Genomic DNA, 14,812 nt, shown 5'->3' on the forward strand with positions numbered 1-14,812 from the left:
ACACACACATGTATACAAACACACATATATACATACATGAATATGGTGCAGGGGGTTCATAAGCAAACAGAAAAAGAGACAAATCCATCAAAACATTAAAAGTAGTTATTTCTGGTGGAAAACTACATTGGTTTTCCTTTTTGCCTATCCATAGTGCCTAGTTTGCCTACTGTGTTTCCTACTTGTATTACTCAGCCTTCTACTAGTTCAGTAAAAATTGAAACCAGCCACACAGCTGGTGTGCTGAGGTCACTGTTAGGGAGACCTCCCTGCTGCTCTCGTGAGCAGGATCTGTTCTGTTCCCCTCTCTCCTCCTCGGCTGTCGAGGGCATTAGGCCACTCACCTTCTTGATTAACCAGCCTGAGCTGAGTGCTACAATTGCATTATTTACAGATTTTAGTGTAATCTTTTAAAATCTTTTTATACGAGTCAAGGAGATAAAAGCCATAAAGAAGGAAGGTGGCACAGCACCTAGAAAGAGCAGGTGTCCTGGAGGCTGGGTCTTGGACCTGTCTGGGTGACCCTTACCCTTTCTGGGCCTCAGTTTTCCCGTTTGTGAAGGGAGAAAGTTGGACTAGCCTGGTGTTTCCCATAGACCATGGACTATTCCACTCCATGGCCAGGCTGCGTCTCGATTAGCTGAAGAGCTTTCTAAAAGGACAGACTCCAGGGCCTCACTCCCAGAGACGCGGGTCAGGAGTAGGAAAAAACAACTCACGTGATTGGGATGTGCATCCAGGTTTCAGATCCAAGAACTAGATTTGCAGAAATATAAACTTCATACAGACAAAGGACTGTGTTTACCTTATCTTTGCCTGCTTCCCTTTGCCCTATGGTAGTTAGTTCTCGGCAGACATTGGTTGAACGACAAAACATGTAAAATCCCTCCCAGCAGCGGTGCTGGTGTGCCGGCGGCTCCCAGCAGTCGCCCCAAACTAACAGCAGATGGTGCTGTCGGATCAGCAATGGCTATCTAACAGCCTCGGGTTTCATAAAACTCAGTGGGTTCCAAAGCTGCCTCACCCTCCCTCCCTCCACACTTAGCAGGAACGGGCACCTCCTGGGACTCAGAGGTGGCCTCTTTTCCCCGAGCCACCTACTAGTGTCGCCCACGCCCTGCTGAGGGAGCAAGCGGCCCTCCAGGCACCCGGGGCATCGCCGCCCTGGTGCAGCTTCACCACTAAACGTTCATGCAGTTCCTAGACCTGCAGCCACAAGGGCTCCCGGCGCCTCTGAGGACCTCAGGTAGCCAAGGCCAAGGCCTGTGATCTCTCAGCCTTCAGCCAACAAAATACCCACCACAACAAGTATGTGGGTTCCTAAATCCAGAGGTGAGACTTGGCCAAATCTTAGGGCAGCGGAACACTGAAGGCAGGCTGACCTGAGAGCCTGAGGCCAGGATTCTGCCAGTAACCTGAGGGAAAAGGCCACTCCCTAAAGCAAGGCCACTGTGCCTCCCAGGGGACACAGGTGGTAGAGGGATCACCCTCCAGGACCTCCAGCCTGGCTAAGAGGCAGGAATGGGGCCAGGTGATGTTTACCCATCAATAACTATCCAGGAAGCTTAGCAGGGACAAAGCAGTGCAGCTTCCAAAGGCAGCTCCACCCACAAGGACGAGCCTGAGCTCCCCAAGGCAGGTCTGTCCTCGTGGCGTCACAGCAGACCCGGGAGGGTCCTGGGAGAGAACATGTCTCAGTGCGCACTCCTGCTGAGCGCTCATACCTCAAGCTTCCGTAGAGGATTTCTTGGAAACACAAAGAACACTACTAAGACTTCAGAAACCAAAATCACTAAAAGAGTTTTATGAAGGGAAAAGAATCACTGGATTTGCAAATTGAGTTGGTTCTTAGGGAACATCTGCTGCAACAGTCAGTTCACAGCAGAGGAATCAGAGGCCAGAAATGAGGGAAGGTAGGCCCAGAGCCACGGGGCTGGTTAGAGCAGACCCAGCACTAGAGCCCAGGCCCCCTGACTTCCAGGCACTTGCCCCACATTCCGGAAGGGCCAACCTGTCAGGGTCAGCAGACACAAGCTCCCTAAAAATAGCATTCTGAACGCAAATGCTTCTTACCTGGAATCATACAGATTTTGTTTTTGTAACCAGTGAGCACACAAAGGTTCTTGAAAAATATTAAAATAATATAATTTTTAAGGAATGGTGAGGAAGTGGTCATGCATTTGATACTATAAAATGAGATCGCAATTCAATTTCTAAAAATACAAAAAAAAAGAGAGAGAGAGAGAAAGGAATAACATTATGGGGAAAAAACTCCCAGTGTGGTGTGCCTTCCCAGAAGTCACGCAGTCTTCCCGCAAGGACCAGATTGGTAATCGGTCACCACTCGCCACAGGAACTGGCCATAAAGAGCCAGTGTCCAGTACCCCCGTCTGCCCTCCCAGACCCTTTCCTCTGGGCCTCTAAGGCGACAGGGGGAGACAAAGCAGGGAAGAAGGGGTTGCTTCACTTCCTGAAAAATCCCTAAGGACCACAGAGCTCCTGGTCTTCCCACAAAAAGCTGAAGTGGAAAACCATTTGGGAAGTCGTTCTCTTCCCGTGTTGGGCAGGGGGTTAAAGTGAGGAAGGTGGGGATGGGGACAGAAGCTTATCTCCAGACACGAACACCAACAGCTTGGCTTCCGCCCCCAAGACAGAGACTCCAGACAGGCCAGCTTGGCTTTGTCCACTAAAGACTGGGGGACAGCAGTGCTTGTCCTACGACTTCACAGGAATGAGACTCTCGTGATTTGGGGTTAAAGGAGCTAACTCTGGAGTGAGCATCCTGACTCTGTGAGTTACCAATTCTATGACCTTGGGCAAATTACTCAACCCCTGGTGGACTTAATTTCTGAATCTGGTAAGTGGAATTAATATTGTATCAACCTGGTAGGGCTGTGGTGAGGATGAGACAGACTGAAGCACAGAAAGTGCTTGTCAGGACGGTGCCTGGCATGTAGTGAGCCCTCGCTTTTGAGAGATGTAGACAACGCCACAGAAACAGAGCGATGGTGACGAAGAGCGTTATCGCATGCATTTGCTAGCAAACTGACCCCCCAGGAAAGGTGAACTTGTGAGCGTGTGTCTTGCTGCGAAGGTGTCAGTGGCATTACACACAGTAAAAGGAAAGAAGCGGGAGATAAAGTACAATGTTAAGTTGTTGAACTCAAGACCCACTTGTGAGCAAAACAGACACAGCCCGCGCCCGGGGGCTCCCCGTACCTGCGCCACTACGGCGAGTGCTCATGTCGGCCACGTACGTCCACTCGTTGGTCGCCGGGTTGTACTGCTCCACGGTGCTCAGGCACTGGCGGGAAGCCCCATCGTAACCCCCAACGGCATACAGCTTCCCTGGAACAGACAGAGTGGCTGAGGGTGGTGCCAGGGACACAGATGGAACTGGAATTCGGCTGACGCTCCATCCGTAACCCACTGGAGCAACTTTACTTCAGTGTTCTGGGCCCCCTTCCTCCAGGGGACCACCAGCTTATTCCCTAAGCAGAGCATCCTTCGCATTTCTGCCTTCTACTTGCCTTAAGCCATGAGCTCCTTAGAAGCAAATACTGAACCTCATTCTAAATAAGTACTCCAAACACCCAGCACAAAACCGTGGCCTAGCACCACTGCGGCTCAGCACATTCTTGCTGGTGAACTATGTTAAATCTTTAGAATAAGGCACTAGCCCCGCATAGACGGAAAGCTAGAGGGCTCCCAGCTACAGGCAGGCAGGCCAGCTTTCTGGCTAATGGCTCACAATAGCAGATGAAATAAATACGGAAAAATATTCTTCGATGATAACCCGAATCCTATCTTAGCCATTGTTTCCACCTCCTGCACAGCTCTGCCAGGTAGAGCATGTGAACAGAGTGTTCTCCGGCATTCCAGGCTGGAATCTGTCTGCAGACTACCCAATGATCTCTAAGCCATACACAAGAGCCCTGAAGCATCATCATCTACTTTTAAAAGTAAAAACACCATTAAGCTGCTATATAAGAGCATCGTTTCTGCCTGGGGCTGAGGGCTGAGAAGGAGGTTGGGCAAAGAGGCAGAAAATTAGTATTTGAATTGTCCCAGAGCAGAGATTCAAACGTGGGTTTAACATTTGGTCTTAGAATGCAATGGGGTGGTCTCTCCTGTGGGGGGCAGGGGAGGAGCCCTGCCTCACCCAGGGGTATCGAACGTCTGGGGGAACCATGGAATCACAACAAGGACACTGAATACTAGCTGAGCACTAAGAAAATACCACCAAAGGCAAATCCGCTTAACAGGATTACGTAATCAACAGATTGTTCTGGTCACTCTGTGCATCGTAATGGAGGGATACCAAGAGTACAATGGGCATGTGAAAATCTGTAATTATTTTAAGTTAGAAAGAGTCTCAGGCTCAAAACTGTGCTCTACCATCAGGACTACTGCTGTACCAAATGTAAAATTATCTCTTCTTCTATCAAGCCTGGTTTTATTTTCTGCCCCAGAGTCCTTTCAAATGTCCCATCTAAAAGAAAGAAACATCTTCTCCTCAGTTCTGCCCTCAGCAAGGTCAAAATAAAAACGCCTGGCTGAGAGCTCCTCTAGGGTCCAGGCTGCTTGCACGGTGTGTGCTGGTTCAGATGTAGCAGCCTCTGTAAAACCACTCTCCGCTCTGCCGGGGAACTTCTGCTGCACTCTGGATCTCATCATCACTTGTCCTGCACAGGGTTCTTCAAGACAGCCAGTAGCAAATTGTCCCGATTTCCTCCATTTTTTTCGGAGTCACTCAGACTACACAGCCACGGTGGTGAGATGACGAGGGGGAGGAGAGTAAGTCGGACCGTGGAACACTCTCTTCAAGGCCAAGTCCGCGCAAGCTCCCCTCTCGACACTCTCACCAAAGCTGCAAATTGGACTCTGCTGCCCAGGGGTGACCCACAGCCCAAAGAGCCTCAGATTCAGGAGGGGAGAGAGAAAGGAATTCCCAGTCTATCCTCCCTGTCAACAGGGCATGCTACAAGACCCCACTTCTTCCACAAACAGAACATGCTCGCAAAAGCCTTTTTCAAGGGGAGTATTTTAAATTACTACCATTAAGGCACCTCCTCTAACCCCCACCAACCATTCCAACCCTGCATCAGCTGAAAAAAAAACAGCCACTCAAGGTTTCCCCCTGTGTATATTAACAGAGATTTGCTATTTTTAACCACCACTCTATTGTTTGATATTCCCGGATAGGGGACAAGGAGGGAAGTGAGAAGGTGACTAGACAAAGCACTTACATTTGGCAGACAAATCAATTTCTCTTCCACCAAGAGGATGATTGCAAGAAACAATTTATCTTGGGTAGGAGGACAAAATCTTTGTACTCGCTACAATGACTTGGTCAGTATGTTAGAAGAACATACCTTTAAATGAAAATTGAAATTACACAATACCAGTATGGGCTGAGAAATACAGTGAGAGAAAAAATCTTTCTATTAGTGTCTAACCCACTGGACATTACACCCTCCTCAAAGCATGTCTATGTTTCTGTGTGTGTTCTTGTGTATGCACACGAGAGATGGAGTGTCTGCACACATGTCTGACTGAACAGGTACTCCAGCTCGATTCCCACGCCAAGACAGGTTAACGAATCAATGTTTTCCTGCAAACAATGACGTAGTTCAAATGATATTCTATTCCTTGGTGCATTTGATTCACACATATTTATAAAATCCCTACCCGTTGGTATTTGCCGACAGTCTGAAGGAGCATAGCACAGTGGCCAGAGCGCTGGGTGAGCATTCAGAAGGCCTGGGTTCAAAGCCTGACTGTGCTATTTACCGTCGTTTCAACATGCAGCTCAACCTCCCTCTGAGAGAATGGAGAAAGTCCAGTCCAGCCCACCTCCTTCAGAAGGATTTTGCAAACGAAATGAGAGCCTGGGTGTGACAGTTCTTTACCAACTACTGTGCACGTCTGACCAGGCCCCGTCACTACTCCCTCCTGCCTGGCCCCACACACCTTTCCTGACTAGAGCAGGACTTGACCACCAACCTGCCCTGCAGAGACAGTCATCAGACCCGCAAAGAGGTGCTCACCCCACTCATGGTTTGGGGATAAAATGAATCAAACACCATCATCTCTCCCTCCCACCACATTATACTCCTGGGATAACCCACATAAATGTTGACTCTGGATTCTCCACTCTCTTCCCCTCCCCAACCTTTAGCAGAGCTACTGACAAGTGGCCCAAGGGAAAGGCCGGCATTTCCCCGCGAGGGTCCTTCTACTCCCCCTATCCCAGCTCAAATGCTCATTAGCCTTGGGCCAGGAGCTTCAACTCTGAGTCTCGGTTTTCTTCATCCGTTAAATCAGGTAATAGCACCTAACTCAGAGCAGTGATCTGAAGAATGGAACCAAGGCAGAGGAAGCATCAGGCATGACGCCGGGCCCAGGACAAGGCCCCGGGGCTGGGGAATGACTGGCCATCGCCCACTGCTGCCTTCTTACCCTCCACAACGCCCACACCCACACTGCTCCGCCGCGTGTTCATGGGGGCCACAAAGAACCACTCGTTGGTCTTGTAGCTGTAGGCTTCCACCGACGCTAGGCCTGGAAGACAAGCGACTCATGAGACTTCCGTGGCACCAGGCCTCACCCTGCTGTGTGAAGAACAGTGAGGACGGTGAGGAGTCCAAACCTGGGGTCTGGAAACCCGGATGTGTGGCTGGGCACCACCTCTGTCTCACTGTGTGGCATGTGGCAACACCCGGAAACACACCTGCAGTGTCTCCCTGAGGGAACCACTAAGACTTGACTCACGGGGCGACTGTGAGAGCACAAGGGCTGTACCTGAACTGCATGGCAAATGTAAATTATTAAACATACAGAATGGAACTCTTTGATTCTAAGTAGACACCTGAGGTTGCCTCGCTGAACACCTATTCCAACTCCCTTTCCCCTTATCCTCCTCTGTCTTAGAAGCTGGAGAGCTAAACTCTTGCTTTCTGGACTCCTTCACAGCTAGGGGCGACCAAGTGAAGAAGACCTAAGCAGAAGTCTGATGGGGATTTCTGAAGTAGCCTTTGCTTTTCTGATACAGGTGCCATCCCTTTCTGTTTCTGGCTACCCGGAACACAAATGTGTCAGCTGGTGCTATAATAGCCATCTTGTGATCACGAGGAAAAGGCCAAGAGCATCTTAAAGAACTTGGCCTCAGTATCCTTGAGCAACTGGACCAAATCAGGAACTAATGATCTCTGGACTTCTTGTTTAATGAATAAAACAAAATCCCTCTTTTTAAAAGCCACAGTTTAGTCGGGTTTTCTATTAATACTTATAGCCAAAAGCAATTCTTAAAGATACAATGCACCACTATCCTTTTGTTCTCTTTATTCCCAGGCCCCACTCACTAAAGGCAGCCTCCCAAGGGGATAAAGACCCTGGAATTATATGAGTGAGGCAAAGAGAGGGTTGAGAAAGGTCACCAATTGTGAAGACACAAATGAAAATTCAAAGAAGTGAAAAATACTGTCTTTCACTTCCCTGGGGCCCAAAGGATATCATTTTAGTTGAACAGAGTTACTGTCTACAGAGACATCTCCCTGGTGATATGAGCAGTGATGAGATCATCTCTCCAAGTTCATGTCCACTAATGGTTTCAGATTGGAATGCTGAAGCTAGATAAAATTCTGGAGCAAGGGGGCTCGCCTGTGGTGACAAGCACTTGCAAAGCTTCAGTGAGGTAGCAGAAAGCGCAATGGATAAAACGGGCGACCAAGCCCACTGCATGGCCTGAGCCAGGTCTCTCCAACGGCTGAACCAGTTTCCGCGTCTGTTCAGCAGAGGGTTCAGAACAGGGTCCTGAGGCCCCGCCAGCTAAGCCTGCTCTGTTTCTAGGTTTCATCGCCTGAGTAAATAGGTTCCTAGACACTGGAAAGTAGGAAAGGGATTCTTCTGAATGTGGGGTCCTTCCTGGAGCCCTAGAAATCACAGTATGTGGGCAGTTACACGTTCTGTGTGTAAGAAGGTCTGGCTCCAGCCTCCAAGGCTAGGTGAGGATGAAGGATGGGTATGTTCCTGGGGCAGAAGCTACAAATGGACAGAAGGCTGGCCCAAGAACTGGCTAAACAAAACTGTGTTGCGTGAAGGGTGGGTCCCAAGCTGGGAGGGGTCAGAAACATGTCCTGGACCTACCAGTACTGCCATCAAATCCTCCCACGGCGTAGAGCAAGTCATTGAGCACCGCTGCGCCGAGCGTGCTCCGGCGCTCCTGCATGCTGGCGATGGATGTCCACTGGTCCTTCACGCCATCATACACGTCCACTGTGCGTACCCGCAGCGAGCCGTTAAACCCGCCCACGGCATACACGTGGCCGGCCATGAACACCACACCTGAGGTACAGGAAACCAAGACATCAAGGTCAGGTCAAGCAGCTGACTACTCATGTTGACGGGTGACAATGGGAGAGCAAGGCAGGCATGGGAAAACTCATCACAGAAGATAATCTCCAACTTTAGATATTTGGAAGTCATTATGGGGCACGTTGGATTTCTTTCCTCTCTTTTTCTAATTTCATTTGAGTCGAGCAAATACTTGAATTAGCTCGAACTCCCCAAGCACATAAAAACTAATCCCACAATAGGTAGCCAAAAACTGTGCAGGCAGGGAAGGAACAGGAGCCTACTGCACAGATGTTCGAGGACCCAAGGAGCAGGTCATGACTTCCGGCACCAAGTGGAGACCAGCTGGGGAAAGAGCCTACAGAACCGGGAGATGGTGCCACTCACCTGCTCTGCATCTCCTGGACGGAAGCTCGGCAATCTGGTCCCACCGGTCCTCCTCAAAATCGTAGCACTCCACACTGCGGATGGCCTTGGGCGCCTGGCCGCCAACCACAATCATGACCTCCAGAAAGACAAGCGGATATCAGCTGGGTCTCCCCCACATCTGGACGCATGAGTGACCAGTCCCTAGTACGTCCACGTGCTTATCGCCCAGGGTCGCGGGGTGATCTGAGATGCCAGTTTACAGAGCTCCATACACAGAGATGTTGCTCCTAATCACCAGCAGGTGTGAGTATTCAAGAAAAGTCTAACGAGCCGTGTCCACAGAGACACGATCACCAGGTCTGTCTCCCCTGTGCCCCGCTCAGGGCCACGCTGTAGGTATGTGAAGCGGCTCAGGGCATCTTCCGCAATCTCAGTGCCCTTAGGATCGGGAGTGGTGACGGGTGGCTAAATGCTATATCAAAACAAACTTGAATATATTTTGGGAGAGAGTGCAGAATTTGGATGTCTTTTTAAGATAAAGTTATTCAAAAATATTTCTAAATGCCTAGACTGCAGGGGGCACTTATTCACTGCAGTACAGAAAAAAAATTGTGAAACACTGTTTTGCGGTGGTTACCACAAAGCTTATGAAACTGGTAATATTCTAGAAAACAGTGCTAACGGTACTAGTTCCACAAGTAAGGTAGAAGCTAGTGCTGCGGGGCACGGTGGGGAGTGTGCTGTCATTAACTTGTCACCACAGCTGTGAGGTAGATGCTATCATCCACACTGACAGACAAAGGAAAGCTCAGATAACCGATCTAAGTGGCCCAAGGTCACACAGCTTAAAGTGGCGGAACAGAGACTGAAACCACGTCTAGCTGACACGAGGTGTGGCAGCCCCGGCCCTCTCCTGCTCTAGACACAGGGTCCCAAACAGCTCACCGCATCTACGATCATCAAAACACAGGTCTCTTTTCATGAGTGGGTCATGAAATCAACTTAATGGGTTGCAACCAGCATACTTTAAGTAGAAAAGCACAAAAATTATCATATTAAGGGTGTCGTTTCATGAAATTTTTGTTCTGCTTATATACACTTGTACGTGTCTTCCAGATAGCAATTTAAATGTATTTTTTACTTCAGGGCGTGGCCAAAAGAAAAAAAAATGAAAGCCACTGCTCTGGCTAGGTTAATAGAATTGCAGGGCTTAATTGTGGTATCCCTGTTGCTGTGATTTTTGTCTTATGTTATTCATAAATAAAAATTATTATTGACAAAGTTACCTGTAGTTTATATATTTTAATAAACTGTACAAATTCCAAGCTGCCCCCACCGCATCATGCTTGCTCAATGGCGTTATGTGCTTTCCCGGGTGGAGAGAGAGGGCTAGAGGTCGTGGCGAGCCAATGGAAGGCACAGAATTTGATCATTACCTGCAGCCCGTCCTACCTGCCCAGTGGTTCTCAAACTTCAGCGTGCATCTGGAATCACCCGGAGCACAAACTGCCGGGCCCTGTACTCAGAGTTTCTCATTCAGTGGCTCTGGCGTGGGGCCAAGAATTTGCCTTTCTAACGAGTTTCCAGGTGACGCTATGGCTGCTCTTCTAGGAGTCGTACTTTGAGAACCACTTTTCTAACCCACAGCCTGCAGGGATTTCCCGATGATACAACATTAACAATTTTTGCCATTATGAATTATCACAGTGCTTTTAGCTTCCCCACAAAGGATCTCTGGGGAGAGACGTGATCACCAAAATCTGTGAGTTCAAAGCAGCACCTCCCGCAAGTGACATCATCCACCATATGAGAGGCAAGACCAACGAAAACCATTGCTCAATCATTTATGCCCAAGTTCCAGGTTCTTGCTCACTCAGCTGCCCACATGGGTGGTCCCTAGTCATCAGAGTTTGTCCACAGATATCTGTGACCAAATGTGTGCGACCAAGTCTCAAAAATTCAGAAATCGATTCTGACTTCGAAAGCATTCCAAAAAGAACCCCAGGACACACAGTCCAGGCTTGAGCTGCTGCTGCTTCTGGAAATAAACATTTGATACTTGACTCTACCATACGCTTCAGCTCAGAGGGTCCACTGCTCTGGGTCAAGAACAGCCTTTTTCAGAGAGGAGCTGAGTCCTGCATTGCTTCCCATCTGTCTTTGCTCAGATCGGCACCCACGAGCAGCTCAAGGGAGCCAATGAACACAGCCCCTGGGCAAACTTCAGACAATGTCCAAATGTGCTCCTCTAGGGCAGAATGACTCACCCTGTGTTTATAAGCATACCTAGAACAGGCATTGTCCTTCTAGTTTGGAGTTGGTAAGGCTAAACTGAAGGCAAAATACTGCAAGGATTGTCTTTGAAGTATGACTCTTGGAGCTAAGTGAGAATAACACCCGTTTTTAGCTTTCCTTCTGCAGTGACTTCGGGCATCCCACACCCTCACACATGCTGTTCCCTCACTTTAAACGTTCCTCCTCTCTCTGATCCCTCTGCTTTAACACGGGCTTATCTTTCAGGTCTCAGTTTACCTGTCACTTCCTCCAGATGGTCTTCTCTGACCTCCAAGTCAGATTTACGTGTGCCTCCTCTGAGATCTCACCTGCCTGTGTGTTCTGCGGTGTGCTGTAACCATCTAGTGACTAGTCTCTTGCTCTCCTAGTGAGCCCTGCCGGAGCAGAAAATTTACCTGCCTCAGTCACCAAGACAACTTTAGGTACCCATGTCATGGCCAGGTAAAATCGAGGGCTCACATATTTATTTGGAGTAAAGAATAAATAAACAAACAACCCAAGTGTCCATCAATACATGAGTGGATTAATAAAACGTGGTATATGTATACCACGGAGTTCTACTTGGCCACAAAAAACAGTGGTGATCTAGCACCTCTTGTATCAGCCTGGATGGAGCTGGAGCCCTTTCTACTAAGTATCCCAAGAATGGGAAAACAAGCACCACACGTACTCACCATCGAATTGGTTTTAACTGATCGACACTTAAGTGCACATATGGAAGTAACATTCATCGGGATGGGGCAGGTGGGAGGGGAGAGGAGGGGATGGGTATATACACACCTAATGGGTGCGGTGTGCACTGTCTGGGGGATGGACACGCTGGAAGCTCTGACTTGGGTGGGGCAGAGGCAATATATGTAACCTAAGCATTTGTACCCCTGTAATATGCTGAAATAAAAAAAAATGGAAAAACGAACAAAAAAACCGAATAGCACATACAAGAAGTTAAAAGAAAAAAATACACAATTAAATGAAAAAATACAAAACTGGACTATCACTTTCTTTGGTTAAGACATATTGGAACACCAGACTATAATTCTGGGGACACTAAGGAAAACAAAATAAAAAGAGAAAGCAAGAACTTTCTCTCTTTTGACTCAACCACCAGAAGAAAGTTTCCTTGTTCTTTGCGTAAGCTATCAAATTTCTTCTGTAAATTAAAAAAAGGCAAAACTTTCAGGAAACCTCACGATGCCCCAGAAACTGTCTCCCACCAGAGATGGAGAGGTTACATTTATATTGGAGAAAATCTACCACTCATCTGAGAATTTTTATAGTAACACAGAAACAATATAATAGAAATACAAAAATTTTTATGTTAACATAAAACCCAAGTAGAAAGACAAAAATACAAGACAAGGTTTCCAAAATAAACTTGCCTTTGAGCTCATAAAACCACTGGTGAGAGACAACTTTTAACACTGAAAACTTGTACAACTATCTGAGAAGCAGAATTATGAGGTTTTGTGGGATAGGACCATCATTCTGGAGGTAGCTCAAGGCAGCAGGGAGAACAGGTGTATATTCTGCTTCTCTCGTAAGCATAAGAAATCTATGTTTTTGTTTTATTTTATTTTTAGCTTACACATAGTAGTCATACATACGTAGGGGGTACAATGTGATGTTTTGATACATGTATATATTATGTAATATTCAAATCAGGGTCATCAGCATACCTATCATTTCAAACATTTGTCATTTCTTTGTGGCGAGTACATTCAAAATCCTCTCTTCTGGCTATTTTGAAATATACATCATTGTTAACTATACTCACCCTACTGTGCAAGAAAACACCAGAACTTATTTCTCCTATCTAAGTGTAACACGGTACCCCATTGTCAACTTCTCCCCACACCGCCTACCTTGCCCAGTCTCTGACAACCACTATTCTGCTCCTACTTCTACGATACTGGATTTTTTAGATTTCACATGTGAGCGAGATCATGTGGTCTGTCCTTCTGTGCCTAGCTTACTTCACTTAACAGAATGTCCTCCAAGTTCATCTTTGTTGCTGCAAATGATAGGATTTCACTCTTTTTTACGGCTGAATAGTACTCCTTTGTGTATTTATACATTTTTTTAACCCATTCATCCACTGATGGACACTCAGGTTAATTCCATATCTTGGCTATTGTGAATAGTGTTGCAGTAAACGTGGGAGTGCAGTTATCTGTTCAACAAACTGATTTCATTTCCTGTGGATATATACCCAGTGGTGGGATTGCTGAGTTATATGGTAGTTCTCTTTTTAATTTTTCCTGGACACATACAACCAACCAAGACTGAACCATTAAGAAAGAGAAAACCTGAACAGCCCAATAATGAGCAATGAGATTGAATCAGTAATAAAAAGTCTCCCATCAAAGAAAAGCCCAGGACCTGATGGCTTAGCACTGCTGAATTCTACCGAACATTTAAAGAAGAACTAATACCAACTCTTCTCAAACTATTCCAAAATATTGAAGGGCAGGGAATCCTTCCGAAGTCATTCTTAGAGGCCAGCATTATCCTGAAACCAAAACCAGACAAGGACACAACAATAACAAAAAACAAAACAAACAAATGAAAACCTACAGGCCAATATCCCTGGTGAACATAGATGCAAGAATCCTCAACAAAATATTAGCAAATCAAATGCAACAGCACATTAAAAAGATCATTCACCATGATGAAGTGGGATTCATCCCAAGGATGTAAGGATGGTTCAACAAATGCAAATCAATAAATGTGATATATCACATTAACAGAATCAAGGACAAAACCACATGATCATTTCAACAGACAGAGAAAAAGCATTTGATAAAATTCAACATCCTTCATGATAAAAATTCTCAACAAATTAGGTAAAGAAGGAATGTACTGCAACATAACAAAGGCCAAATATGAAAAACAGCTAACATCATATTGAATAGGGAAAAGTTGAAAGCTTTTCCTCTATGATCTGGAACAAGACAAGGATGCCAACTTTCACCTCTTCTATGCACACATGGAAGTACTGGGAGTCCTAGCCAGAGAAATCAGACAAGAGAAAGAAATAAAGGACATCCAAATTGGAAAAGAGGAAATCAAATTGTCCCTGTTTGCAGACAATGTGATCTTATATATTATTAATTTAAAAAAGACTCTACCACAAAAAAAACCTGTTAGAATGAATAAATGAAGTCAGTAAAGTTACAGGATACAAAGATCAACATGCAAAAATCAGTGATATTTTTATATGCTAATAGCAAACTATCTGAAAAAGACACCAAAAAAAATATCATTTACAATAGCTATAAAAATATAAAATACCTAGTAATAAATTTAACCAAGTAGGTGAAAGATCTCTAAAATGAAAACTATAAAACACTGATGAAAGAAGTTGAGGAGAACACAAACAAATGGAAAAATTGCCCATATTCATGAATTGAAAGAATATTGCTAAAATGTCCATACCACCTAAAGTGATCTACAGATTCAATGTAATCTCTATCAAAATATGACATTCTTCACAGAAACAGAAAAAACAATCCTAAAATTCATATGGAACCACAAAAGACCTCAAATAGCCAAAGCAATCTTAAGCAAAAAGAACAAAGCTGGAGGTATCATACTACCAAATTTCAAAATATATCATAAAGAACCCAGAAATAAATCCACGCATTTATAGCCAACTCATTTTTGACAAAGGCACCAAAAACATGCTAGGGAAAGGACAGTTTCTTCAATAAATGGTGTTGATAAAACTGTATATCCATAGGCAGAAGAATAAAACTGATCCCATCTCTTACCATATACAAAAATCAACTCAAAA

General features: G+C 46.0%; 1 protein-coding gene across 1 annotated transcript in view; it reads right to left on the minus strand.

Annotated features, from left to right (window-relative positions):
• Positions 1–14,812, minus strand: part of KLHL3 (kelch-like family member 3) — a 110,300-nt gene that overhangs the window by 7,031 nt on the left and 88,457 nt on the right. The window contains exons 9-12 of the mRNA XM_012646335.1: positions 8,743–8,860; positions 8,149–8,346; positions 6,463–6,564; positions 3,220–3,348 (exon numbers count right to left, since the gene is read on the minus strand). Of these exons, the coding sequence (XP_012501789.1) occupies positions 3,220–3,348; positions 6,463–6,564; positions 8,149–8,346; positions 8,743–8,860 (547 nt within the window). The remainder of the gene's footprint in view (positions 1–3,219; positions 3,349–6,462; positions 6,565–8,148; positions 8,347–8,742; positions 8,861–14,812) is intronic.

The sequence above is a fragment of the Propithecus coquereli genome, unplaced genomic scaffold (genome assembly GCF_000956105.1).
Source record: "Propithecus coquereli isolate 6110/MARCELLA unplaced genomic scaffold, Pcoq_1.0 Scaffold242, whole genome shotgun sequence".
NCBI lineage: Eukaryota > Metazoa > Chordata > Mammalia > Primates > Indriidae > Propithecus > Propithecus coquereli.